Here is a 23,218-nt window from a genome sequence, read left to right on the forward strand (position 1 = left end):
TCAGTCAGAGATAGAACACTGGTAAGATTCCTAAATGATTACCATACCAAATTTGTATTCATTTGATTTGATGAATTTTCATACAAAGCCATTTTAAACTTTTGTCAAGGATATCTTTACTGTCTGGGTTTTTTCTTACCATATCATAGATGGGAGTGGTTGATTTGAATATTTTGTTTTAAAATTGGTTCTAAATATTTCCTGAGTCATATTCATGAAGCCTAATGTAATATAAAAGAGAGGTTGTCATGGTGATGCTTCAGTTTGCTCAATGTGGGTTCTATGTGACAAACACACCTTTATAAAATTTCAGCTTTGCCTCACAGTGTTGCAGCATCTATGCTGTGAGGCTGCTACTGCCATGCTGTACATTCCTTGCTGCATGGACCCTTTGTCACATACAAATTAGCACTGCAACATGGATACATGAGTGCATGATTTTAGAGTGCAATTTTCAAAACTTGCTGTAAGGATGTCGCTACCACCAAACCACTGGTTAACTTTACAACATTACTATCTATTCCTACCTGTGCTTGAAATAGTACAAAACAATTTCCTCAAAAAATCACCTACAGTGATAATAAGAGTCAAACCAGTTAAGTCAAAGTTAAAAAACAATTTAGTTTCTGTCTATCAGGTGAAGTGTTTATTTCATTCTGATAGTGAACATAAACTGAAAACTTGCAACTCTACAAATAAATTTGGGCATACAGTAGTGATAGCTGCATCTATGCTGCACAGCAATGACCAGTACATGAGAGGCATTCCTGCTTTTGTTTATACAGTGTTGGTAGCTGTGTCTATGCCACACAGAAATGACCAGTGCATGAGAGGCATTTTTGCTTTTGGTTATACAGTGTTGGTAGCTGTGTCCATGCCACACAGAAATGACCAGTGCATAAGAGGCATTTCTGCTTTTGGTTATACAGTGTTGGTAGCTGTGTCTATGCCACACAGAAATGACCAGTGCATGAGAGGCATTTCTGCTTTTGGTTTTACAGTGTTGGTAGCTGTGTCTATGCCACACAGAAATGACCAGTGCATGAGAGGCATTTCTGCTTTTGGTTATACAGTGTTGGTAGCTGTGTCTATGCCACACAGAAATGACCAGTGCATAAGAGGCATTTCTGCTTTGGTTTTACAGTGTTGGTAGCTGTGTCTATGCCACACAGAAATGACCAGTGCATGAGAGGCATTTCTGCTTTTGGTTATACAGTGTTGGTAGCTGTGTCTATGCCACACAGAAATGACCAGTGCATGAAAGTCATTTCTGCTTTTGGTTATACAGTGTTGGTAGCTGTGTCTATGCCACACAGAAATGACCAGTGCATGAGAGGCATTTCTGCTTTTGGTTATACAGTGTTGGTAGCTGTGTCTATGCCACACAGAAATGACCTGTACATGAGAGACATTTCTGCTTTTGGTTATACAGTGTTGGTAGCTGTGTCCATGCCACACAGAAATGACCAGTGCAATGAGTCATTTCTGCTTTTGGTTATACAGTGTTGGTAGCTGTGTCTATGTCACACAGAAATGACCAGTGCATGAGAGGCATTTCTGCTTTTGGTTATACAGTGTTGGTAGCTGTGTCTATGCCACACAGAAATGACCAGTGCATGAGAGTCATTTCTGCTTTTGGTTATACAGTGTTGGTAGCTGTGTCCATGCCACACAGAAATGACCAGTGCATGAGAGGCATTTCTGCTTTTGGTTTTACAGTGTTGGTAGCTGTGTCCATGCCACACAGAAATGACCAGTGCATAAGAGGCATTTCTGCTTTTGATTATACAGAGTTGGTAGCAGTGTCCATGCCACACAGAAATGACCAGTGCATAAGAGGCATTTCTGCTTTTGGTTATACAGTGTTGGTAGCTGTGTCCATGCCACACAGAAATGACCAATGCATGAGAGGCATTTCTGCTTTTGGTTATACAGTGTTGGTAGCTGTGTCCATGCCACACAGAAATGATCAGTGCATGAGAGGCATTTCTGCTTTTGGTTTTACAGTGTTGGTAGCTGTGTCTATGCCACACAGAAATGACCAGTGCATGAAAGTCATTTCTGCTTTTGGTTATACAGTGTTGGTAGCTTTGTCTATGCCACACAGAAATGACCAGTGCAAGAGAGGCATTTCTGCTTTTGGTTATACAGTGTTGGTAGCTGTGTCTATGCCACACAGAAATGACCTGTACATGAGAGGCATTTCTGCTTTTGGTTATACAGTGTTGGTAGCTGTGTGCATGTCACACAGAAATGACCAGTGCATGAGAGGCATTTCTGCTTTTGGTTATACAGTGTTGGTAGCTGTGTCCATGCCACACAGAAATGACCAGTGCATGAGAGTCATTTCTGCTTTTGGTTATACAGTGTTGGTAGCTGTGTCCATGCCACACAGAAATGACCAGTGCATGAGAGGCATTTCTGCTTTTGGTTTTACAGTGTTGGTAGCTGTGTCTATGCCACACAGAAATGACCAGTACATGAAAGTCATTTCTGCTTTTGGTTATACAGTGTTGGTAGCTGTGTCTATGCCACACAGAAATGACCAGTGCATGAGAGGCATTTCTGCTTTTATTTATACAGTGTTGGTAGCTGTGTCCATTCCACACAGAAATGACCAGTGCATAAGAGGCATTTCTGCTTTTGATTATACAGTGTTGGTAGCAGTGTCCATGCCACACAGAAATGATCAGTGCATGAGAAGCATTTCTGCTTTTGGTTATACAGTGATGGTAGCTGTGTCCATGCCACACAGAAATGACCAGTGCATAAAAGGCATTTCTGCTTTTGATTTTACAGTGTTGGTAGCTGTGTCCATGCCACACAGAAATGACCAGTGCATAAGAGGCATTTCTGCTTTTGGTTATACAGTGTTGGTAGCTGTGTCCATGCCACACAGAAATGACCAATGCATGAGAGGCATTTCTGCTTTTGGTTATACAGTGTTGGTAGCTGTGTCCATGCCACACAGAAATGATCAGTGCATGAGAGGCATTTCTGCTTTTGGTTTTACAGTGTTGGTAGCTGTGTCTCTGCCACACAGAAATGACCAGTGCATGAAAGTCATTTCTGCTTTTGGTTATACAGTGTTGGTAGCTGTGTCTATGCCACACAGAAATGACCAGTGCAAGAGAGGCATTTCTGCTTTAGTTATACAGTGTTGGTAGCTGTGTCTATGCCACACAGAAATGACCTGTACATGAGAGGCATTTCTGCTTTTGGTTATACAGTGTTGGTAGCTGTGTCTATGCCACACAGAAATGACCAGTGCATGAGAGGCATTTCTGCTTTTGGTTATACAGTGTTGGTAGCTGTGTCCATGTCACACAGAAATGACCAGTGCATGAGAGGCATTTCTGCTTTTGGTTATACAGTGTTGGTAGCTGTGTCTATGCCACACAGAAATGACCAGTGCATGAGAGGCATTTCTGCTTTTGGTTATACAGTGTTGGTAGCTGTGTCTATGCCACACAGAAATGACCAGTGCATGAGAGACATTTCTGCTTTTATTTATACAGTGTTGGTAGCTGTGTCCATGCCACACAGAAATGACCAGTGCATAAGAGGCATTTCTGCTTTTGGTTATACAGTGTTGGTAGCAGTGTCCATGCCACACAGAAATGACCAGTGCATGAGAAGCATTTCTGCTTTTGGTTATACAGTGTTGGTAGCTGTGTCTATGCCACACAGAAATGACCAGTGCATAAAAGGCATTTCTGCTTTTGATTTTACAGTGTTGGTAGCTGTGTCCATGCCACACAGAAATGACCAGTGCATAAGAGGCATTTCTGCTTTTGGTTATACAGTGTTGGTAGCTGTGTCCATGCCACACAGAAATGACCAGTGCATGAGAGGCATTTCTGCTTTTGGTTATACAGTGTTGGTAGCTGTGTCTATGCTGCACAGCAATGACCAGTGCATAAGAGGCATTTCTGCTTTTGGTTATACAGTGTTGGTAGCTGTGTCCATGCCACACAGAAATGACCAGTGCATGAGAAGCATTTCTGCTTTTGGTTATACAGTGTTGGTAGCTGTGTCTATGCCACACAGAAATGACCAGTGCATAAAAGGCATTTCTGCTTTTGATTTTACAGTGTTGGTAGCTGTGTCCATGCCACACAGAAATGACCAGTGCATAAGAGGCATTTCTGCTTTTGGTTTAACAGTGTTCGTAGCTGTGTCTATGCCACACAGAAATGACCAGTGCATAAAAGTCATTTCTGCTTTTGGTTATACAGTGTTGGTAGCTGTGTCTATGCTGCACAGCAATGACCAATGCATAAAAGGCATTTCTGCTTTTGGTTTTACAGTGTTGGTAGCTGTGTCTATGCCACACAGAAATGACCAGTGCATAAGAGGCATTTCTGCTTTTGGTTATACAGTGTTGGTAGCTGTGTCCATGCTACACAGAAATGACCAGTGCATAAAAGGCATTTCTGCTTTTGGTTATTCAGTGTTGGTAGCTGTGTCCATGCCACACAGAAATGACCAGTGCATAAAAGGCATGTCTGCTTTTGGTTATACAGTGTTGGTAGCAGTGTCCATGCCACACAGAAATGACCAGTGCATAAAAGGCATTTCTGCTTTTGGTTATACAGTGTTGGTATCTGTGTCCATGCCACACAGAAATGACCAGTGCATAAAAGGCATTTCTGCTTTTGATTTTACAGTGTTGGTAGCTGTGTCCATGCCACACAGAAATGACCAGTGCATAAGAGGCATTTCTGCTTTTGGTTATACAGTGTTGGTAGCTGTGTCCATGCCACACAGAAATGACCAGTGCATAAAAGGCATTTTTGCTTTTGGTTATACAGTGGTGGTAGCTGTGTCTATGCCACACAGAAATGACCAGTGCATAAAAGGCATTTCTGCTTTTGATTTTACAGTGTTGGTAGCTGTGTCCATGCCGCACAGAAATGACCAGTGCATAAGAGGCATTTCTGCTTTTGGTTTAACAGTGTTCGTAGCTGTGTCTATGCCACACAGAAATGACCAGTGCATAAAAGTCATTTCTGCTTTTGGTTATACAGTGTTGGTAGCTGTGTCTATGCTGCACAGCAATGACCAATGCATAAAAGGCATTTCTGCTTTTGGTTTTACAGTGTTGGTAGCTGTGTCTATGCCACACAGAAATGACCAGTGCATAAGAGGCATTTCTGCTTTTGGTTATACAGTGTTGGTAGCTGTGTCCATGCTACACAGAAATGACCAGTGCATAAAAGGCATTTCTGCTTTTGGTTATTCAGTGTTGGTAGCTGTGTCCATGCCACACAGAAATGACCAGTGCATAAAAGGCATGTCTGCTTTTGGTTATACAGTGTTGGTAGCAGTGTCCATGCCACACAGAAATGACCAGTGCATAAAAGGCATTTCTGCTTTTGGTTATACAGTGTTGGTATCTGTGTCCATGCCACACAGAAATGACCAGTGCATAAAAGGCATTTCTGCTTTTGATTTTACAGTGTTGGTAGCTGTGTCCATGCCACACAGAAATGACCAGTGCATAAGAGGCATTTCTGCTTTTGGTTATACAGTGTTGGTAGCTGTGTCCATGCCACACAGAAATGACCAGTGCATAAAAGGCATTTTTGCTTTTGGTTATACAGTGGTGGTAGGTGTGTCCATGCCACACAGAAATGACCAGTGCATGAGAGGCATTTCTGCTTTTGGTTTAACAGTGTTCGTAGCTGTGCCTATGCCACACAGAAATGACCAGTGCATAAGAGGCATTTCTGCTTTTGGCTTTACAGTGTTTGTAGCTGTGTCTATGCCACACAGAAATGACCAGTGCATAAGAGGCATTTCTGCTTTTGGTTATACAGTGTTGGTAGCTGTGTCTATGCCACACAGAAATGACCAGTGCATAAAAGGCATTTCTGCTTTTGATTTTACAGTGTTGGTAGCTGTGCCCATGCCACACAGAAATGACCAGTGCATAAGAGGCATTTCTGCTTTTGGTTATACAGTGTTGGTAGCTGTGTCCATGCCACACAGAAATGACCAGTGCATAAAAGGCATTTTTGCTTTTGGTTATACAGTGGTGGTAGGTGTGTCCATGCCACACAGAAATGACCAGTGCATGAGAGGCATTTCTGCTTTTGGTTATACAGTGTTGGTAGCTGTGTCTATGCCACACAGAAATGACCAGTGCATAAGAGGCATTTCTGCTTTTGGCTTTACAGTGTTTGTAGCTGTGTCTATGCCACACAGAAATGACCAGTGCATAAGAGGCATTTCTGCTTTTGGTTATACAGTGTTGGTAGCTGTGTCTATGCCACACAGAAATGACCAGTGCATGAGAGGCATTTCTGCTTTTGGTTTAACAGTGTTGGTAGCTGTGTCTGTGCCACACAGAAATGACCAGTGCATAAGAGGCATTTCTGCTTTTGCTTATACAGTGTTGGTAGCTGTGTCCATGCTACACAGAAATGACCAGTGCATAAAAGGCACTTCTGCTTTTGGTTATACAGTGTTGGTAGCTGTGTCCATGCCACACAGAAATGACCAGTGCATAAAAGGCATTTCTGCTTTTGGTTTTACAGTGTTGGTAGCTGTGTCTATGCCACACAGAAATGACCAGTGCATAAGAGGCATTTCTGCTTTTGGTTATACAGTGTTGGTAGCTGTGTCCATGCTACACAGAAATGACCAGTGCATAAAAGGCATTTCTGCTTTTGGTTATACAGTGTTGGTAGCTGTGTCCATGCCACACAGAAATGACCAGTGCATAAAAGGCATTTCTGCTTTTGGTTATACAGTGTTGGTAGCAGTGTCCATGCCACACAGAAATGACCAGTGCATAAAAGGCATTTCTGCTTTTGGTTTTACAGTGTTGGTATCTGTGTCCATGCCACACAGAAATGACCAGTGCATAAAAGGCATTTCTGCTTTTGATTTTACAGTGTTGGTAGCTGTGTCCATGCCACACAGAAATGACCAGTGCATAAGAGGCATTTCTGCTTTTGGTTATACAGTGTTGCAAGCTGTGTCCATGCCACACAGAAATGACCAGTGCATAAAAGGCATTTTTGCTTTTGGTTATACAGTGGTGGTAGGTGTGTCTATGCCACACAGAAATGAACAGTGCATGAGAGGCATTTCTGCTTTTGGTTATACAGTGTTGGTAGCTGTGTCTATGCAACACAGAAATGACCAGTGCATGAGAGGCATTTCTGCTTTTGGTTATACAGTGTTTGTAGCTGTGTCTATGCCACACAGAAATGACCAGTGCATGAGAGGCATTTCTGCTTTTGGTTTAACAGTGTTGGTAGCTGTGTCCATGCCACACAGAAATGACCAGTGCATGAGAGGCATTTCTGCTTTTGGTTATACAGTGTTGGTACAAATGTAGCTGTGTCTATGCCACACATAAATGACCTGTACATGAGAGGCATTTCTGCTTTTGGTTATACAGTGTTGGTAGCTGTGTCTATGCCACACAGAAATTAACTGTACATGAGAGGCATTTCTGCTTTTGGTTATACAGTGTTGGTAGCTGTGTCTATGCCACACAGAAATGACCAGTGCATGAGAGGCATTTTTGCTTTTGGTTATACAGTGTTGGTAGCTGTGTCTATGCCACACAGAAATGACCAGTACATGAGAGGCATTTCTGCTTTTGGTTATACAGTGTTGGTAGCTGTGTCTATGCCACACAGAAATGACCAGTGCATGAGAGGCATTTCTGCTTTTGGTTTAACAGTGTTGGTAGCTGTGTCTATGCCACACAGAAATGACCAGTGCATGAGAGACATTTCTGCTTTTATTTATACAGTGTTGGTAGCTGTGTCCATGCCACACAGAAATGACCAGTGCATAAGAGGCATCTCTGCTTTTGGTTATACAGTGTTGGTAGCAGTGTCCATGCCACACAGAAATGACCAGTGCATGAGAAGCATTTCTGCTTTTGGTTATACAGTGTTGGTAGCTGTGTCTATGCCACACAGAAATGACCAGTGCATAAAAGGCATTTCTGCTTTTGATTTTACAGTGTTGGTAGCTGTGTCCATGCCACACAGAAATGACCAGTGCATAAGAGGCATTTCTGCTTTTGGTTATACAGTGTTGGTAGCTGTGTCCATGCCACACAGAAATGACCAGTGCATGAGAGGCATTTCTGCTTTTGGTTATACAGTGTTGGTAGCTGTGTCTATGCTGCACAGCAATGACCAGTGCATAAAAGGCATTTCTGCTTTTGGTTTTACAGTGTTGGTAGCTGTGTCTATGCCACACAGAAATGACCAGTGCATAAGAGCCATTTCTGCTTTTGGTTATACAGTGTTGGTAGCTGTGTCCATGCTACACAGAAATGACCAGTGCATAAAAGGCATTTCTGCTTTTGGTTATACAGTGTTGGTAGCTGTGTCCATGCCACACAGAAATGACCAGTGCATAAAAGGCATGTCTGCTTTTGGTTATACAGTGTTGGTAGCAGTGTCCATGCCACACAGAAATGACCAGTGCATAAAAGGCATTTCTGCTTTTGGTTATACAGTGTTGGTATCTGTGTCCATGCCACACAGAAATGACCAGTGCATAAAAGGCATTTCTGCTTTTGATTTTACAGTGTTGGTAGCTGTGTCCATGCCACACAGAAATGACCAGTGCATAAGAGGCATTTCTGCTTTTGGTTATACAGTGTTGGTAGCTGTGTCCATGCCACACAGAAATGACCAGTGCATAAAAGGCATTTTTGCTTTTGGTTATACAGTGGTGGTAGGTGTGTCCATGCCACACAGAAATGACCAGTGCATGAGAGGCATTTCTGCTTTTGGTTTAACAGTGTTCGTAGCTGTGTCTATGCCACACAGAAATGACCAGTGCATAAGAGGCATTTCTGCTTTTGGCTTTACAGTGTTTGTAGCTGTGTCTATGCCACACAGAAATGACCAGTGCATAAGAGGCATTTCTGCTTTTGGTTATACAGTGTTGGTAGCTGTGTCTATGCCACACAGAAATGACCAGTGCATAAAAGGCATTTCTGCTTTTGATTTTACAGTGTTGGTAGCTGTGTCCATGCCACACAGAAATGACCAGTGCATAAAAGGCATTTCTGCTTTTGGTTATACAGTGTTGGTAGCAGTATCCATGCCACACAGAAATGACCAGTGCATAAAAGGCATTTCTGCTTTTGGTTATACAGTGTTGGTATCTGTGTCCATGCCACACAGAAATGACCAGTGCATAAAAGGCATTTCTGCTTTTGATTTTACAGTGTTGGTAGCTGTGTCCATGCCACACAGAAATGACCAGTGCATAAGAGGCATTTCTGCTTTTGGTTATACAGTGTTGGTAGCTGTGTCCATGCCACACAGAAATGACCAGTGCATAAAAGGCATTTTTGCTTTTGGTTATACAGTGGTGGTAGGTGTGTCTATGCCACACAGAAATGACCAGTGCATGAGAGGCATTTCTGCTTTTGGTTATACAGTGTTGGTAGCTGTGTCTATGCAACACAGAAATGACCAGTGCATGAGAGGCATTTCTGCTTTTGGTTATACAGTGTTTGTAGCTGTGTCTATGCCACACAGAAATGACCAGTGCATGAGAGGCATTTCTGCTTTTGGTTTAACAGTGTTGGTAGCTGTGTCCATGCCACACAGAAATGACCAGTGCATGAGAGGCATTTCTGCTTTTGGTTATACAGTGTTGGTACAAATGTAGCTGTGTCTATGCCACACAGAAATGACCAGTGCATGAGAGGCATTTCTGCTTTTGGTTATACAGTGTTGGTAGCTGTGTCTATGCCACACAGAAATGACCAGTGCATGAGAGGCATTTCTGCTTTTGGTTTAACAGTGTTGGTAGCTGTGTCTATGCCACACAGAAATGACCAGTGCATGAGAGACATTTCTTCTTTTATTGATACAGTGTTGGTAGCTGTGTCCATGCCACACAGAAATGACCAGTGCATAAGAGGCATTTCTGCTTTTGGTTATACAGTGTTGGTAGCAGTGTCCATGCCACACAGAAATGACCAGTGCATGAGAAGCATTTCTGCTTTTGGTTATACAGTGTTGGTAGCTGTGTCTATGCCACACAGAAATGACCAGTGCATAAAAGGCATTTCTGCTTTTGATTTTACAGTGTTGGTAGCTGTGTCCATGCCACACAGAAATGACCAGTGCATAAGAGGCATTTCTGCTTTTGGTTATACAGTGTTGGTACATGTAGCTGTGTCCATGCCACACAGAAATGACCAGTGCATGAGAGGCATTTCTGCTTTTGGTTATACAGTGTTGGTAGCTGTGTCTATGCTGCACAGCAATGACCAGTGCATAAAAGGCATTTCTGCTTTTGGTTTTACAGTGTTGGTAGCTGTGTCTATGCCACACAGAAATGACCAGTGCATAAGAGGCATTTCTGCTTTTGGTTATACAGTGTTGGTAGCTGTGTCCATGCTACACAGAAATGACCAGTGCATAAAAGGCATTTCTGCTTTTGGTTATACAGTGTTGGTAGCTGTGTCCATGCCACACAGAAATGACCAGTGCATAAAAGGCATTTCTGCTTTTGGTTATACAGTGTTGGTAGCAGTGTCCATGCCACACAGAAATGACCAGTGCATAAAAGGCATTTCTGCTTTTGGTTATACACTGTTGGTATCTGTGTCCATGCCACACAGAAATGACCAGTGCATAAAAGGCATTTCTGCTTTTGATTTTACAGTGTTGGTTGCTGTGTCCATGCCACACAGAAATGACCAGTGCATAAGAGGCATTTCTGCTTTTGGTTATACAGTGTTGGTAGCTGTGTCCATGCCACACAGAAATGACCAGTGCATAAAAGGCATTTTTGCTTTTGGTTATACAGTGGTGGTAGGTGTGTCCATGCCACACAGAAATGACCAGTGCATGAGAGGCATTTCTGCTTTTGGTTTAACAGTGTTCGTAGATGTGTCTATGCCACACAGAAATGACCAGTGCATAAGAGGCATTTCTGCTTTTGGCTTTACAGTGTTTGTAGCTGTGTCTATGCCACACAGAAATGACCAGTGCATAAGAGGCATTTCTGCTTTTGGTTATACAGTGTTGGTAGCTGTGTCTATGCCACACAGAAATGACCAGTGCATGAGAGGCATTTCTGCTTTTGGTTTAACAGTGTTGGTAGCTGTGTCTATGCCACACAGAAATGACCAGTGCATGAGAGGCATTTCTGCTTTTGGTTATACAGTGTTGGTAGCTGTGTCTATGCTGCACAGCAATGACCAGTGCATAAAAGGCATTTCTGCTTTTGGTTTTACAGTGTTGGTAGCTGTGTCAATGCCACACAGAAATGACCAGTGCATAAGAGGCATTTCTGCTTTTGGTTATACAGTGTTGGTAGCTGTGTCCATGCTACACAGAAATGACCAGTGCATAAAAGGCATTTCTGCTTTTGGTTATACAGTGTTGGTAGCTGTGTCCATGCCACACAGAAATGACCAGTGCATAAAAGGCATTTCTGCTTTTGGTTATACAGTGTTGGTAGCAGTGTCCATGCCACACAGAAATGACCAGTGCATAAAAGGCATTTCTGCTTTTGGTTATACAGTGTTGGTATCTGTGTCCATGCCACACAGAAATGACCAGTGCATAAAAGGCACTTCTGCTTTTGATTTTACAGTGTTGGTAGCTGTGTCCATGCCACACAGAAATGACCAGTGCATAAGAGGCATTTCTGCTTTTGGTTATACAGTGTTGGTAGCTGTGTCCATGCCACACAGAAATGACCAGTGCATAAAAGGCATTTTTGCTTTTGGTTATACAGTGTTTGTAGCTGTGTCTATGCCACACAGAAATGACCAGTGCATGAGAGGCATTTCTGCTTTTGGTTATACAGTGTTGGTAGCTGTGTCTATGCAACACAGAAATGACCAGTGCATGAGAGGCATTTCTGCTTTTGGTTATACAGTGTTTGTAGCTGTGTCTATGCCACACAGAAATGACCAGTGCATGAGAGGCATTTCTGCTTTTGGTTTAACAGTGTTGGTAGCTGTGTCCATGCCACACAGAAATGACCAGTGCATGAGAGGCATTTCTGCTTTTGGTTATACAGTGTTGGTACAAATGTAGCTGTGTCTATGCCACACAGAAATGACCAGTGCATGAGAGGCATTTCTGCTTTTGGTTTAACAGGGTTGGTAGCTGTGTCCATGCCACACAGAAATGACCAGTGCATGAGAGGCATTTCTGCTTTTGGTTATACAGTGTTGGTAGCTGTGTCTATGCCACACAGAAATGACCAGTGCATGAGAGGCATTTTTGCTTTTGGTTATACAGTGTTGGTAGCTGTGTCTATGCCACACAGAAATGACCAGTGCATGAGAGGCATTTCTGCTTTTGGTTATACAGTGTTGGTAGCTGTGTCTATGCCACACAGAAATGACCAGTGCATGAGAGGCATTTCTGCTTTTGGTTTAACAGTGTTGGTAGCGGTGTCTATGCCACACAGAAATGACCAGTGCATGAGAGGCATTTCTGCTTTTATTTATACAGTGTTGGTAGCTGTGTCCATGCCACACAGAAATGACCAGTGCATAAGAGGCATTTCTGCTTTTGGTTATACAGTGTTGGTAGCAGTGTCCATGCCACACAGAAATGATCAGTGCATGAGAAGCATTTCTGCTTTTGGTTATACAGTGATGGTAGCTGTGTCCATGCCACACAGAAATGACCAGTGCATAAAAGGCATTTCTGCTTTTGATTTTACAGTGTTGGTAGCTGTGTCCATGCCACACAGAAATGACCAGTGCATAAGAGGCATTTCTGCTTTTGGTTATACAGTGTTGGTAGCTGTGTCCATGCCACACAGAAATGACCAGTGCATGAGAGGCATTTCTGCTTTTGGTTATACAGTGTTGGTAGCTGTGTCCATGCCACACAGAAATGATCAGTGCATGAGAGGCATTTCTGCTTTTGGTTTTACAGTGTTGGTAGCTGTGTCTATGCCACACAGAAATGACCAGTGCATGAAAGTCATTTCTGCTTTTGGTTATACAGTGTTGGTAGCTGTGTCTATGCCACACAGAAATGACCAGTGCATGAGAGGCATTTCTGCTTTTGGTTATACAGTGTTGGTAGCTGTGTCTATGCCACACAGAAATGACCAGTGCATAAGAGGCATTTCTGCTTTTGGTTATACAGTGTTGGTAGCTGTGTCCATGCCACACAGAAATGACCAGTGCATGAGAGGCATTTCTGCTTTTGGTTATACAGTGTTTGTAGCTGTGTCTATGCCACACAGAAATGACCAGTGCAAGAGAGGCATTTCTGCTTTTGGTTATACAGTGTTGGTAGCTGTGTCCATGTCACACAGAAATGACCAGTGCATGAGAGGCATTTCTGCTTTTGGTTATACAGTGTTGGTAGCTGTGTCTATGCCACACAGAAATGACCAGTGCATAAAAGGCATTTCTGCTTTTGATTTTACAGTGTTGGTAGCTGTGTCCATGCCACACAGAAATGACCAGTGCATAAGAGGCATTTCTGCTTTTGGTTATACAGTGTTCGTAGCTGTGTCCATGCCACACAGAAATGACTAGTGCATAAAAGGCATTTTTGCTTTTGGTTATACAGTGGTGGTAGGTGTGTCCATGCCACACAGAAATGACCAGTGCATGAGAGGCATTTCTGTTTTTGGTTTAACAGTGTTCGTAGCTGTGTCTATGCCACACAGAAATGATCAGTGCATGAGAGGCATTTCTGCTTTTGGTTTAACAGTGTTGGTAGCTGTGTCTATGCCACACAGAAATGACCAGTGCATGAGAGGCATTTCTGCTTTTGGTTATACAGTGTTGGTAGCTGTGTCTATGCTGCACAGCAATGACCAGTGCATAAAAGGCATTTCTGCTTTTGGTTTTACAGTGTTGGTAGCTGTGTCTATGCCACACAGAAATGACCAGTGCATAAGAGGCATTTCTGCTTTTGGTTATACAGTGTTGGTAGCTGTGTCCATGCTACACAGAAATGACCAGTGCATAAAAAGCATTTCTGCTTTTGGTTATACAGTGTTGGTAGCTGTGTCCATGCCACACAGAAATGACCAGTGCATAAAAGGCATTTCTGCTTTTGGTTATACAGTGTTGGTAGCAGTATCCATGCCACACAGAAATGACCAGTGCATAAAAGGCATTTCTGCTTTTGGTTATACAGTGTTGGTATCTGTGTCCATGCCACACAGAAATGACCAGTGCATAAAAGGCATTTCTGCTTTTGATTTTACAGTGTTGGTAGCTGTGTCCATGCCACACAGAAATGACCAGTGCATAAGAGGCATTTCAGCTTTTGGTTATACAGTGTTGGTAGCTGTGTCCATGCCACACAGAAATGACCAGTGCATAAAAGGCATTTTTGCTTTTGGTTATACAGTGGTGGTAGGTGTGTCTATGCCACACAGAAATGACCAGTGCATGAGAGGCATTTCTGCTTTTGGTTATACAGTGTTGGTAGCTGTGTCTATGCAACACAGAAATGACCAGTGCATGAGAGGCATTTCTGCTTTTGGTTATACAGTGTTTGTAGCTGTGTCTATGCCACACAGAAATGACCAGTGCATGAGAGGCATTTCTGCTTTTGGTTTAACAGTGTTGGTAGCTGTGTCCATGCCACACAGAAATGACCAGTGCATGAGAGGCATTTCTGCTTTTGGTTATACAGTGTTGGTAGCTGTGTCTATGCCACACAGAAATGACCTGTACATGAGAGGCATTTCTGCTTTTGGTTATACAGTGTTGGTAGCTGTGTCCATGTCACACAGAAATGACCAGTGCATGAGAGGCATTTCTGCTTTTGGTTATACAGTGTTGGTAGCTGTGTCTATGCCACACAGAAATGACCAGTGCATAAAAGGCATTTCTGCTTTTGATTTTACAGTGTTGGTAGCTGTGTCCATGCCACACAGAAATGACCAGTGCATAAGAGGCATTTCTGCTTTTGGTTATACAGTGTTGGTAGCTGTGTCCATGCCACACAGAAATGACCAGTGCATAAAAGGCATTTTTGCTTTTGGTTATACAGTGGTGGTAGGTGTGTCCATGCCACACAGAAATGACCAGTGCATGAGAGGCATTTCTGCTTTTGGTTTAACAGTGTTCGTAGCTGTGTCTATGCCACACAGAAATGATCAGTGCATGAGAGGCATTTCTGCTTTTGATTTTACAGTGTTGGTAGCTGTGTCCATGCCACACAGAAATGACCAGTGCATGAGAGGCATTTCTGCTTTTGGTTTTACAGTGTTGGTAGCTGTGTCTATGCCACACAGAAATGACCAGTGCATGAAAGTCATTTCTGCTTTTGGTTATACAGTGTTGGTAGCTGTGTCTATGCCACACAGAAATGACCAGTGCATGAGAGGCATTTCTGCTTTTGGTTATACAGTGTTGGTAGCAGTGTCCATGCCACACAGAAATGACCAGTGCATAAAAGGCATTTCTGCTTTTGGTTATACAGTGTTGGTATCTGTGTCCATGCCACACAGAAATGACCAGTGCATAAAAGGCACTTCTGCTTTTGATTTTACAGTGTTGGTAGCTGTGTCCATGCCACACAGAAATGACCAGTGCATAAGAGGCATTTCTGCTTTTGGTTATACAGTGTTGGTAGCTGTGTCCATGCCACACAGAAATGACCAGTGCATAAAAGGCATTTTTGCTTTTGGTTATACAGTGTTTGTAGCTGTGTCTATGCCACACAGAAATGACCAGTGCATGAGAGGCATTTCTGCTTTTGGTTATACAGTGTTGGTAGCTGTGTCTATGCAACACAGAAATGACCAGTGCATGAGAGGCATTTCTGCTTTTGGTTATACAGTGTTTGTAGCTGTGTCTATGCCACACAGAAATGACCAGTGCATGAGAGGCATTTCTGCTTTTGGTTTAACAGTGTTGGTAGCTGTGTCCATGCCACACAGAAATGACCAATGCATGAGAGGCATTTCTGCTTTTGGTTATACAGTGTTGGTACAAATGTAGCTGTGTCTATGCCACACAGAAATGACCAGTGCATGAGAGGCATTTCTGCTTTTGGTTTAACAGGGTTGGTAGCTGTGTCCATGCCACACAGAAATGACCAGTGCATGAGAGGCATTTCTGCTTTTGGTTATACAGTGTTGGTAGCTGTGTCTATGCCACACAGAAATGACCAGTGCATGAGAGGCATTTTTGCTTTTGGTTATACAGTGTTGGTAGCTGTGTCTATGCCACACAGAAATGACCAGTGCATGAGAGGCATTTCTGCTTTTGGTTATACAGTGTTGGTAGCTGTGTCTATGCCACACAGAAATGACCAGTGCATGAGAGGCATTTCTGCTTTTGGTTTAACAGTGTTGGTAGCGGTGTCTATGCCACACAGAAATGACCAGTGCATGAGAGGCATTTCTGCTTTTATTTATACAGTGTTGGTAGCTGTGTCCATGCCACACAGAAATGACCAGTGCATAAGAGGCATTTCTGCTTTTGGTTATACAGTGTTGGTAGCAGTGTCCATGCCACACAGAAATGATCAGTGCATGAGAAGCATTTCTGCTTTTGGTTATACAGTGATGGTAGCTGTGTCCATGCCACACAGAAATGACCAGTGCATAAAAGGCATTTCTGCTTTTGATTTTACAGTGTTGGTAGCTGTGTCCATGCCACACAGAAATGACCAGTGCATAAGAGGCATTTCTGCTTTTGGTTATACAGTGTTGGTAGCTGTGTCCATGCCACACAGAAATGACCAGTGCATGAGAGGCATTTCTGCTTTTGGTTATACAGTGTTGGTAGCTGTGTCCATGCCACACAGAAATGATCAGTGCATGAGAGGCATTTCTGCTTTTGGTTTTACAGTGTTGGTAGCTGTGTCTATGCCACACAGAAATGACCAGTGCATGAAAGTCATTTCTGCTTTTGGTTATACAGTGTTGGTAGCTGTGTCTATGCCACACAGAAATGACCAGTGCATGAGAGGCATTTCTGCTTTTGGTTATACAGTGTTGGTAGCTGTGTCTATGCCACACAGAAATGACCAGTGCATAAGAGGCATTTCTGCTTTTGGTTATACAGTGTTGGTAGCTGTGTCCATGCCACACAGAAATGACCAGTGCATGAGAGGCATTTCTGCTTTTGGTTATACAGTGTTTGTAGCTGTGTCTATGCCACACAGAAATGACCAGTGCAAGAGAGGCATTTCTGCTTTTGGTTATACAGTGTTGGTAGCTGTGTCCATGTCACACAGAAATGACCAGTGCATGAGAGGCATTTCTGCTTTTGGTTATACAGTGTTGGTAGCTGTGTCTATGCCACACAGAAATGACCAGTGCATAAAAGGCATTTCTGCTTTTGATTTTACAGTGTTGGTAGCTGTGTCCATGCCACACAGAAATGACCAGTGCATAAGTGGCATTTCTGCTTTTGGTTATACAGTGTTGGTAGCTGTGTCCATGCCACACAGAAATGACTAGTGCATAAAAGGCATTTTTGCTTTTGGTTATACAGTGGTGGTAGGTGTGTCCATGCCACACAGAAATGACCAGTGCATGAGAGGCATTTCTGTTTTTGGTTTAACAGTGTTCGTAGCTGTGTCTATGCCACACAGAAATGATCAGTGCATGAGAGGCATTTCTGCTTTTGGTTTAACAGTGTTGGTAGCTGTGTCTATGCCACACAGAAATGACCAGTGCATGAGAGGCATTTCTGCTTTTGGTTATACAGTGTTGGTAGCTGTGTCTATGCTGCACAGCAATGACCAGTGCATAAAAGGCATTTCTGCTTTTGGTTTTACAGTGTTGGTAGCTGTGTCTATGCCACACAGAAATGACCAGTGCATAAGAGGCATTTCTGCTTTTGGTTATACAGTGTTGGTAGCTGTGTCCATGCTACACAGAAATGACCAGTGCATAAAAGGCATTTCTGCTTTTGGTTATACAGTGTTGGTAGCTGTGTCCATGCCACACAGAAATGACCAGTGCATAAAAGGCATTTCTGCTTTTGGTTATACAGTGTTGGTAGCAGTATCCATGCCACACAGAAATGACCAGTGCATAAAAGGCATTTCTGCTTTTGGTTATACAGTGTTGGTATCTGTGTCCATGCCACACAGAAATGACCAGTGCATAAAAGGCATTTCTGCTTTTGATTTTACAGTGTTGGTAGCTGTGTCCATGCCACACAGAAATGACCAGTGCATAAGAGGCATTTCAGCTTTTGGTTATACAGTGTTGGTAGCTGTGTCCATGCCACACAGAAATGACCAGTGCATAAAAGGCATTTTTGCTTTTGGTTATACAGTGGTGGTAGGTGTGTCTATGCCACACAGAAATGACCAGTGCATGAGAGGCATTTCTGCTTTTGGTTATACAGTGTTGATAGCTGTGTCTATGCAACACAGAAATGACCAGTGCATGAGAGGCATTTCTGCTTTTGGTTATACAGTGTTTGTAGCTGTGTCTATGCCACACAGAAATGACCAGTGCATGAGAGGCATTTCTGCTTTTGGTTTAACAGTGTTGGTAGCTGTGTCCATGCCACACAGAAATGACCAGTGCATGAGAGGCATTTCTGCTTTTGGTTATACAGTGTTGGTACAAATGTAGCTGTGTCTATGCCACACAGAAATGACCAGTGCATGAGAGGCATTTCTGCTTTTGGTTATACAGTGTTGGTAGCTGTGTCCATGCCACACAGAAATGACCAGTGCATAAAAGGCATTTTTGCTTTTGGTTATACAGTGGTGGTAGGTGTGTCTATGCCACACAGAAATGACCAGTGCATGAGAGGCATTTCTGCTTTTGGTTATACAGTGATGGTAGCTGTGTCCATGCCACACAGAAATGACCAGTGCATGAGAGGCATTTCTGCTTTTGGTTATACAGTGTTGGTAGCTGTGTCTATGCCACACAGAAATGACCAGTGCAAGAGAGGCATTTCTGCTTTTGGTTATACAGTGTTGGTAGCTGTGTCTATGCCACACAGAAATGACCTGTACATGAGAGGCATTTCTGCTTTTGGTTATACAGTGTTGGTAGCTGTGTCCATGTCACACAGAAATGACCAGTGCATGAGAGGCATTTCTGCTTTTGGTTATACAGTGTTGGTAGCTGTGTCTATGCCACACAGAAATGACCAGTGCATAAAAGGCATTTCTGCTTTTGATTTTACAGTGTTGGTAGCTGTGTCCATGCCACACAGAAATGACCAGTGCATAAGAGGCATTTCTGCTTTTGGTTATACAGTGTTGGTAGCTGTGTCCATGCCACACAGAAATGACCAGTGCATAAAAGGCATTTTTGCTTTTGGTTATACAGTGGTGGTAGGTGTGTCCATGCCACACAGAAATGACCAGTGCATGAGAGGCATTTCTGCTTTTGGTTTAACAGTGTTCGTAGCTGTGTCTATGCCACACAGAAATGATCAGTGCATGAGAGGCATTTCTGCTTTTGATTTTACAGTGTTGGTAGCTGTGTCCATGCCACACAGAAATGACCAGTGCATGAGAGGCATTTCTGCTTTTGGTTTTACAGTGTTGGTAGCTGTGTCTATGCCACACAGAAATGACCAGTGCATGAAAGTCATTTCTGCTTTTGGTTATACAGTGTTGGTAGCTGTGTCTATGCCACACAGAAATGACCAGTGCATGAGAGGCATTTCTGCTTTTGGTTATACAGTGTTGGTAGCTGTGTCTATGCCACACAAAAATGACCTGTACATGAGAGGCATTTCTGCTTTTGGTTATACAGTGTTGGTAGCTGTGTCTATGCCACACAGAAATGACCAGTGCATGAGAGGCATTTTTGCTTTCGGTTATACAGTGTTGGTAGCTGTGTCTATGCCACACAGAAATGACCAGTGCATGAGAGGCATTTCTGCTTTTGGTTATACAGTGTTGGTAGCTGTTTCTATGCCACACAGAAATGACCAGTGCATGAGAGGCATTTCTGCTTTTGGTTTAACAGTGTTGGTAGCTGTGTCTATGCCACACAGAAATGACCAGTGCATGAGAGACATTTCTGCTTTTATTTATACAGTGTTGGTAGCTGTGTCCATGCCACACAGAAATGACCAGTGCATAAGAGTGTTGTAGGAAAATCAGCCTAGTTTTCTGCTATGTAAATGCGAGCTAAATCTATAAATAAAATTGGCCCGACCCTTGGTCGAGCTTAACCAAGCCAAGTGTTGCATTTGCTTTGTACAGCGTATGATGTGGATATTTGCGTATGAATGGGAGTGTAAGGTTGCATGCGTCTTGCAGGTGGCTTTGTTATGTAAATTCATGTGAGTTGTGTGGTGGACGTGGCAAGTCAGTACACCACGAGCCGTCGAAGTATGAGCACCGTATTCAGCTCTGCCTAGCAGCAGTTTGTAAGGGCATTTCAGGCTCTTCGTCACCTTGCTCATGCTGCAGAACCAGACTAATAGTCAACCAGCGTTACGTTTATACCTGTGTACAGACAGGACGAGTCTGTTGGTTTCAGTGGTTCTGTCTCTTGCTGAATGGAACAGGGGGAGTGACGGCATATCAACCGTAAGTCGTACTTTTCATATTTTGGAGTGTCGTGTAGACACAATTATTTATATGGCGTTAAAGCGATGATTGGAAGCATGGAATTTATTGTGAATTATATATGTCGCATTATTTAAGCTTTCTTTAAGTGTAATGTAGCGATACATAATAGTCCTATAGAATACTCGTCGTGTGATGGGAATTTAATTAATTAGCACGTGCAATTGGTATTGCTGTTTTCAGTTGGCTTGGTAATCGTGAACTGGTGTATCGTGGTCGTGTGGACATACGTTAATATTGGCAACTGGTGGTGAATGGTTTCTATTGTATCTACCCGGATCGGTTACTGGTGGTACAGGCAGTGTTAGAAGCTCTATGGACTTGATGTGGATGGTAGCTGAAGTATTGTCGATGCCAAGATTTGAGGAGCGTAACAGAACACTGCAGGACTACAATAGAACACTAATACTGTAAACTTTATCAAAGTTTTGCTTTGCCTTAATTCCCTGACCCGAAGGCCTTGTATGGCTCAACTTAGTTTTACGTAACTGTGTATTAAGCATATTGTTGTATTTCGCATAAATGGATAATAGATTGAAGTTGTTGATTTGTCGATTAACGTGATTTATTAGTGATAAATTCTTGTGCACAAGTTTCATGTTAATTTCTGAGTATGAATATCTGTTGATGAGGTCTAGAGAATAAAATAGCTTAGTTAACTGTATGCACTTTGTCATCACCATTCATTGTGTGCTCCCGCGTGCTTCGCCAATCCTCGGATCTTTGACATTTTGGCGAGCGTGCCAGGATTGGCTTATACAAAAAAAAATCGAGCACGTGCATCTTAACGGGTGACCCGCACTGATTGGCGTTGTCTCACGGTGCTTATAATTTTTCCTTTCGCCGCACAGGTAATTTTTTAATTTTTCATTTACTAATATATTGTCTGGTTTTATCTTAGCTTAGCTTATTTCAGATATCCGTTCTCCTGGCTATCCACTCGGCAAGGGACAGTGCCGTCTTTATGTACACAGGCGTGGGCGATCTGGTTTGGTAGATGCTCCCATCGTATTTCAGTTTAGATTTGCAGGCTGAATCCGGCGCCTAATATGGAGAAGTGGCTAGACTTTGGAAGAGAGACAGGACTGACAGGGGCGGATTTGCTTGAGTTTGCTAGAGAGAGGGAGAGAGATGCTAGAGGTGAACGAGCGGAGTTGTTAGAATTGAGGAAGCGTGAGCTGGAGATAAAGAAAGAGGAAAGAATGTTGATGGAGCTACGGGTAAAAAGTGATGTGTTGAGGAAAGGTGAGAGTGATGAAAGTGGCAGTGAGAGTGATGAGGATGAGCGCAAGCATAGGCCAGCCTATAATGTAAAGGCCCCCAAACTCCCCATGTTTCAGGATAGTAAGGATGATTTGGATTCATATATACAGCGATTTGAAAGATATGCTGTGTCAGTCAGATGGAAGAAGGTAGATTGGGCTACTAACTTGAGCACATTGCTCACAGGTAAAGCTCTTGATGTTTACTGTCGTCTAGCAGTTACAGAGATAAATGATTATGAAGTAGTAAAAACGGCGTTGTTCAAACAATACAACCTAACAGAGGAAAGGTTTCGTACCAGATTTCGAATGGCTAAACCCGACCGTGTTGAATCAGCAATTCAGTTTGCAGCCAGAATAGAGAATTTGTTTACTCGGTGGGTTGATCTATCAGAGATTGACAAAGATTTTGATTGTCTAAAGAACCTTCTCTTGCAGGAACAGTTTTTGAACAGTTGTGGCCAAGACCTGGCTATTTTTGTGAAGGAGCGATCCCCTAAGACACTGACTGAGATGGCAAGGTTGTCAGAGCAGTTCGTTGAGGCAAGAGGTTCCTCATTCGGGAGTTCCACACAAAAGCAGTCGTGGAGTGGTGGAAAGGCACCACAAGCTGCAGTAGGTAAGCCAGAGACTCCTACTCCACCATCGCAATAGAGTTCAGCAGCTGGAACTAGGAAGAGCCAGCTTATTAAAGATTTGACCTGTTATGTTTGTCATCGCAAAGGACACATGGCTAAGGATTGTAACCACAGAGCGCCTGCTAGTCTGAAGGCATCCAGCATGGTTTCAAGTAAGTTCAACCAATCTGCACCACAGGGTAATGGTTTCAGACATGTGCCACTAAAGACAGGGGGCAAGGTCAAGGGGACTGCTAAGGGTAAACCGATGAAACGGGGCAAACAGCCTGCCAAAGAGCTGGGAAGTGGTAGAGTATCAGGCCCTCTGCAGTCGCCAGCCACAAGTATGTCATCTCATAAGCACACCACAGGAGCTATGCCAGTGCTAAGTGGGTTTGTTGGTAAGACAAAGGTGTCGGTTCTTAGGGACAGTGGGTGTAGTGGTGTTGTTGTTCGCAGGGATTTGGTATTTGACAGCCAACTTACAGGCGAGCATCAGTCATGTGTTCTGATAGATGGAACAATTAGAAGGGCTCCAGTAGCCACAATATACATTAACACATCATTCTATGTTGGTACTGTAGATGCCCTATGTATGGAGAAGCCAGTATACGACCTAGTGTTGGGGAATATCGAAGGAAGTAGAGGACCCGAAGACCCTGACCCCAAGTGGACTGAAGAGGGTGTAGACACTGAGTGTGCGAGGAAAGTTAAGGTCACATCTTCAATGCAGACACGGGCACAGAAAAGGGCAGAAGGTAGGCTGACCAAACCATTGAAGGTACCAGATGACTTCGCTGAGGTCATTACACCACAGAAGCTT

At 43.1% G+C, this 23,218-nt stretch overlaps 1 protein-coding gene across 1 annotated transcript; it reads left to right on the forward strand.

Annotated features, from left to right (window-relative positions):
• The first annotated feature begins 20,041 nt into the window (after window positions 1–20,041).
• LOC146730055 (uncharacterized) lies at window positions 20,042–22,432 on the forward strand. Its single transcript, XM_085494404.1, has 2 exons — window positions 20,042–20,477; window positions 20,700–22,432. The coding sequence occupies exon 2, from the start codon at window positions 21,566–21,568 to the stop codon at window positions 22,430–22,432; it is 867 nt and encodes a 288-aa protein (XP_085350530.1). The 5' UTR covers window positions 20,042–20,477; window positions 20,700–21,565.
• Window positions 22,433–23,218: the final 786 nt, after the last annotated feature.

The sequence above is a fragment of the Saccoglossus kowalevskii genome, chromosome 20 (assembly GCF_978046115.1).
Source record: "Saccoglossus kowalevskii chromosome 20, keSacKowa6.1, whole genome shotgun sequence".
In the NCBI taxonomy this organism is placed as follows: domain Eukaryota; kingdom Metazoa; phylum Hemichordata; class Enteropneusta; family Harrimaniidae; genus Saccoglossus; species Saccoglossus kowalevskii.